The sequence below is a fragment of the Leptopilina heterotoma genome, unplaced genomic scaffold (assembly GCF_015476425.1).
Source record: "Leptopilina heterotoma isolate Lh14 unplaced genomic scaffold, ASM1547642v1 Lhet_304, whole genome shotgun sequence".
In the NCBI taxonomy this organism is placed as follows: Eukaryota; Metazoa; Arthropoda; class Insecta; order Hymenoptera; family Figitidae; genus Leptopilina; species Leptopilina heterotoma.
In genome coordinates this window covers 243,894-249,937 of record NW_025111008.1, presented here as the reverse complement: position 1 = coordinate 249,937, position 6,044 = coordinate 243,894, and the positions used below count along the sequence as shown (strand labels likewise).

General features: G+C 31.4%; 1 protein-coding gene across 1 annotated transcript; it reads left to right on the top strand.

Annotated features, from left to right (window-relative positions):
* Positions 1–2,779: 2,779 nt before the first annotated feature.
* LOC122504556 (proteoglycan 4-like) lies at positions 2,780–4,261 on the top strand. Its single transcript, XM_043615714.1, has one exon. It carries the CDS (start codon positions 2,780–2,782, stop codon positions 4,259–4,261), a length of 1,482 nt encoding a protein of 493 aa, XP_043471649.1.
* Positions 4,262–6,044: the final 1,783 nt, after the last annotated feature.

Genomic DNA, 6,044 nt, shown 5'->3' with positions numbered 1-6,044 from the left:
TGATTATTTAAAGGCATTATTATAATTCTTATACATAAACGCCAAATTATATTTTCAATTTATAATGTCTAAAAATTAAAAATAACTAATAATTAATAGAAATTTAACTGGTTCATCATGAAGGTATTAATCAATATGAAAAATAAAATAACCTTTCATTTGTTCTATTTTCAAACTTGTACTAATATCAGTGTCAGTGTTAGTTTTTTAGTTGAAATAATTATTAAAATAATTTAACCTACAATAAAAAAAAGATAACAGAATAAGTAAGTAAATAGTTTTGTAAATTAAAATATTCGGGGAAATTTTGCATATTAGCACAGAATCATATTTGTAATATATTTTTACTTTAAAAGCTGATGAATTAGTGGAGATGACAGAAGGAGAAAAATTGTTATTAAAAAGGGAGCAACAACGTAAGAAGCGTGAGAGTCTTGCTGCGTTTCGAGTTCAGGAACTGCATCGCAAAAGAAAATATCACGATGAAAAGCGAATAGAAAAAATGAAGAATAACTTAAACACTTTGTAAGTTTATTTAAATTTGCAATGAAAGTAGATAAAATAAAATTAATTTTGAAGAAATTGTAAATATTTCTTATCATTAGAAAAAAATAGTGAAATTTTCCAATTACAATAAACTTTTGAACTCTTTAGAAACGATATTGTTGAAAAATCACCATCAAATGTTGATATTGAAGAAACGTTGAGTAAAAGACGAAAATTAAATAAAAAAAAAAATGAGGGATTAATAGAACCTGACAGTGAAATTGCAAAAAATTGTGAAGCAGTAAATGTTAATCCTGAAAACACGAATAATTTAAAAGTACAAGTTTCGAAAGATCACTCATTTAATGAAAATGGAGAACACTCTTGTCAATATGAGAGTCAAAATGATTCAAATAAGCTGTAAGTTCATTTAATTTTCTTAAAATTATGAAAAACAAATATTATAAATAAAAATTAAATTTTTTTTAATCTTTCTTGACATTTATATAAAATAATTAGTTTTCAAAACATAATTTTTTTTCTTATTATAAAAAGTTTACTATTTGTTTATTATAGAATCATATCAAATCCTGATCTCGATAGGACGAAGTCTTACAAAAATAAGAAGCAAAATATTATTGAACGCCTAAATAAAACAATCAAACTTACAAGAGCTAGAGAAGAAAAATTACGTCGCGAAAATAAAAAACTAAATGAAGTTATAAAGAGGAAAAATGCAACGATAAGTAAATGGAAAATGAAATATCATAGGTTACTAAATAAAAATGAAGATATTGTCCTAAAAAGCGTTAAGAAAATTGAGCATAAAGGGTCCAAGGAAATTAGAAAAAAATTGTTCCTTCATGAGGCATTTATTCAACAATTAAAAGAAAAACAATTGTCATTGAAGGGCGAGAAAGAACGATCAGTTTTATCACAATGTTTAGCAGGCAAAGTGTTAAAGAAATACAGACTCATGAATAGCATGAAACACTTAGTCTCTACAAAGACTCAAAAGAAATACGCAAACTCGAAATCACTTAATTTTGAAAAGTCTCGTACTAAAAAAATTGCTACAAAAGCACAAATACTGGAACGCGTTCAAAAATTTTTAGAAAAAGATGAAAATTCGGTTATGGCTCCAGGAGTGAAAGATACGATTACGAAAAATAAAGTTGCTAAAAGAAAGAGGTTTTTATTAGATTCAATGGACAATTTATACAAAAAATTTGAAAAACAGGAATCAGTTAAAATTTCTAGAGGATCGTTTTATAAGTCGAAACCGTTTTGGATTGTTAAACATGAAGTCACTGGTCGTGATACATGTTTATGCAAAGATCACACCAATATGGCTTTTATGATAAAAAGATTGCATTCCTTGCATCTTTTGACTAGCAATTCGTCGTTATCATTTGTGGAATCATTAGTTTGTAATGTCGAAAATAAAGACTGTTTTTATGGAAATTGCAAGGACTGTGCAGTAAAAAATTTGACGGTAGAAGAAAATGATGATTCTACGTGGTATTTCAAGTGGGAGACTAAAAACGTTAGTAGATTAGGAGCAAAAGGGCTCACTTACAACGTTAAAATAACGTCAAAAGAAAGAATCAACTGCACTGTAAAGGAATTTGTAGAAGCAGTAAATTCAGCTATTCCACATTATTTGCATCACGTGTTCGTTACTGGTCATCAGTTCAGGGCTCTAGAAAATATCCAAAACAATCTACAACAAAACGAAGTTTACATCGTTATCGATTTTTCGCAAAATTATATTTGTAAATATAATAATGAAATACAAAGCGCGCATTTTGGTGCATCCAAAAAACAACTATCTCTACACACTGGTGCGTTTTATTATCTAAATGAATCTTCCGGAAAAGTACTGTGCAATTCGTTTTGCACTATTTCTGAATGTTTAAGGCATGATGCAGCATCAGTGTGGGCACATTTGGAACCAATTTTGAAATTAATTGAAGAAAAAGTTCCTAATTTTTCTGCACTACACTTTCAAAGTGACGGGCCTTCAACCCAATACAGAAACAAAACAAATTTTTTTTTGTTTCGACATCACTGCAAGGAGTTGAATTTAAAACATGCTACGTGGAATTTCTCATCGCCTGGACATGGAAAAAGCACTGCAGATGGAATTGGAGGCACAGTAAAGGGACTATGTGATAGAGCAGTGGCACAAGGAAAGGATATCGTTACTGCAGAATCAATGATAAATATTATAAATTCTTTGGAATCACAAAAAATTCGAGCCTTTAAAATACTTGAAACCAATATAGAAAAAATGGATTCACTAGTGGAACCACAAATTCAAGCTATTCCAAACACCACTAAGATTTTCCAAATTCTTTGGTCTCAACAAAACGAAAAAAGTCTCTTTTTAAATTATTTAACTTGTTCGTATTGTGTGAATAATGGCCTTTATAGTCATCCATGTTGCCATTTTTCTTTAACTCCAAATAGTTGCTCTTTTGAGGAAAAGAAAAAGACTCCTGCTACTGCTGCTTCTAACAGACGAAAAGTTAATAAACAAAAAACTCTTGCGACTGATACGACTCCTGCTACTCCTGATTCTCCTTCTACTGCTGCTTCTAACAGAAGAATAGTTAATAAACCAAAAAATCCTGTGACTCCTGCTTCTAACAGAAGAAAAGCTAATAAACAAAAAACTTTTGCGATTGATGACACTCCTGCTACACCTGATGCTCCTGTGACACCTGCTTCTAACAGAAAAAAAGTTAACAAACGAAATAATCCTACGTATCCTACTATTGCAGCGACTCCTGCTTCTCCTGATACTCCTACGACTTCTGCGTCACCAGATGCTCCTGCGACTCCTGCTTCTAACAGAAAAAAAGTTAACAAACGAAATAATCCTGCTGCGACTTCTGTTGCTCTTGCGTCTCCTGCTGCTAACAGAAATAAAGTTAACAAACGAAATAATCCTGCTGCGCCTCCTGCGACTCCTTCTTCTAAGAGAAAAAAAGTTAACAAACGAAGTAATCCTACGTATACTACTATTGCTGCGACTCCTGCTTCTCCTGATGCTCCTACGACTCCTGCTACTCCTGATGCTCCCTCGACTCCTGCTCCTACGACTTTTGCGTCTCCTGATGCTCCTGCGACTCCTTCTTCTAAGAGAAAAAAAGTTAACAAACGAAGTAATCCTACGTATACTACTATTGCTGCGACTCCTGCTTCTCCTGATGCTCCTACGACTCATGCTACTCCTGATGCTCCTTCGACTCCTGCTCCTACGACTTTTGCGTCTCCTGCTGCTAACAGAAATAAAGTTAACAAACGAAATAATCCTGCGTCTACTGATACTGCTGCGACTCTTGCTTCTCCTGATGCTCCTACGACTTTTGCGTCTCCTGATGCTCCTGCGACTCCTGCTGCTAACAGAAATAAAGTTAAGAAACAAAATAATCCTGCTACGACTCCTGATGCTCCTGCGACTCCTTCTTCTAACAGAAAAAAAGTTCACAAACGAAGTAATCCAACGTATCCTACTATTGCTGCGACTCCTGCTTCTCCTGATGCTCCTACGACTCCTGCTACTCCTGATGCTTCCTCGACTCCTGCTTCTAACAGAAAAAAAGTTAACAAACGAAATAATCCTGCGTATCCTACTATTGCTGCAACTCCTGATGCTCCCACGACTTCTGCGTCTCCTGGTGCTCCTGCAACTCCTGCTTCTAACAGAAAAAAAGTTAACAAACTAAAAAACCCTGCTACTCCTGCTTCTAAAAGAAGACAAGTTTAAAAACTAAAAATTCGTTAAAATTACACAAATAAAAAAGTTGGGACAAAGAAGAATAGAGTATTAAAAAAACAAAAATAATGTTTTAAAACGAAAGATTAATTTAAGAAAAGAACATTTCTATTTTTATTAATATTATTACTTCTTAGTGTACTTTGATTTAAAATATTTTGTAAAAATTACAATAATATATAGAATAAAATGCATTTTTAACTTTGATTTCCTTAACAAAAATTTTGTTTTCGTTTTTGGTTTGTAACTTTGACGGCATTTTAATAAATCTAATCACGCAAGGTGATAATTGTTCTCAAATAAATTTCAAGAAAAATAAACCATAAATGATAGGTGTGCTTGCAAATTAAAATTTTTTATCTTTATAAGCGAAAATCTACCAGTTCTGTGGATTTGCCCATATTTATATAGGGGAGAGTAGGCTACATTAAACCAGCGTCAACAGTGAACCACTTCAATTTTATGAGAAATGACTGACATTTTTTCTCATTTAACATATAAGATAGTATAACCGAAGCAGACTGTCCAAAAATTTCCGGCACGTATGTTTATTATTTACAAATTTAAACTAAAAAAAACTGTTTTCAACGTACAAAACGAAAAACTTGGTGTAATTATAATGACGTTTTTTTATTGAAATAGAAAGTTTTAAAAATTACTAAGCTTGTGATTTATTTTGTTTAGGATGTCAACTTCAATATTCCGATGTGATAAAGAATTTTAAATCTTACATAAATTTATTATAAACAATTTTTGTTGTGAATGTCATGTGTATACAGTGAGTGCTGCATCATTGAACCACCCGAAAAAGCAAAGAATTTTTAATTTTAAAAGTGGTAAAGTTGTCTGCTCTACTAATTAGTAAGAAAAATACTGGAAGACAAGCATTCAGCACAATTGTGAATGAGTTAAACTTAAACTGTCACTCCTGCTACCTAACCTGACATCGAAATATATTAATCTCCTATATTAACAAATAATAACTATTTAACAACAATTCTCTATTTTTTTGAGTGGAAAATAAGATTTTTTACAATGTGTAAGTGGAAATATTATTTTCGAAGTAAATTGTAGTGTTTTATTAGAGGTGGTTCTATGTGGACACACACCTTTCAAAATAAAAAAAGTGTAACTGGTTAGAAAAAAATTAAATTTTATTATTTAATCATACTAATTTGTGTTTGCAAAGAGGGTATTAACTAAAGAAGTAATTTAGTTTTATTTTCATACGTAAGTCTACTTAGGGAGAGGGGGTATTTACATTTACAGATGTACGATTTAGAGCGTCAAACATATTATTAAAAACTTCGGAAAACTTTGCGGTAGATTTAGAATTTATTAAACGATCTTCATATGCTCAGTAAAAGCGTAAACCATTTGCCATGGATTTACTTAAGACCTATAAGAAATAACCATTTAAAAAAATTTTAATTATTACAATTTTAAATCACAAAAATATTAAAAATAATAGAATTATACTTGAACGGCATATGAGACTCTCATTTTTGTTAAACTGTTCGTAGCGATATCTATGTGAGCATCGAAAATTTTTGGACACCGCCTGTTACAAGCTGGTTAAAGCTTATCTAAAGCATGAAGGATTTCAAAATGTTCCCATTTAATAAAACTTTCATTTGGATCTACCTGAAATCAATTAATACAAGTATAATTCGAATAATGGACAGATGAATGGATAGTGATTTGATAAATAGACTAATGGATAAGTTCATAAATAGGTGAATGGATAAATAAATTGATGAATAGGTAAATGGAT

Coding starts and splice junctions, on each gene's coding strand:
- LOC122504556 (XM_043615714.1), top strand. CDS start 2,780: ATGGATTCACTAGTGGAACCACAAATTCAAGCTATTCCAAACACCACT.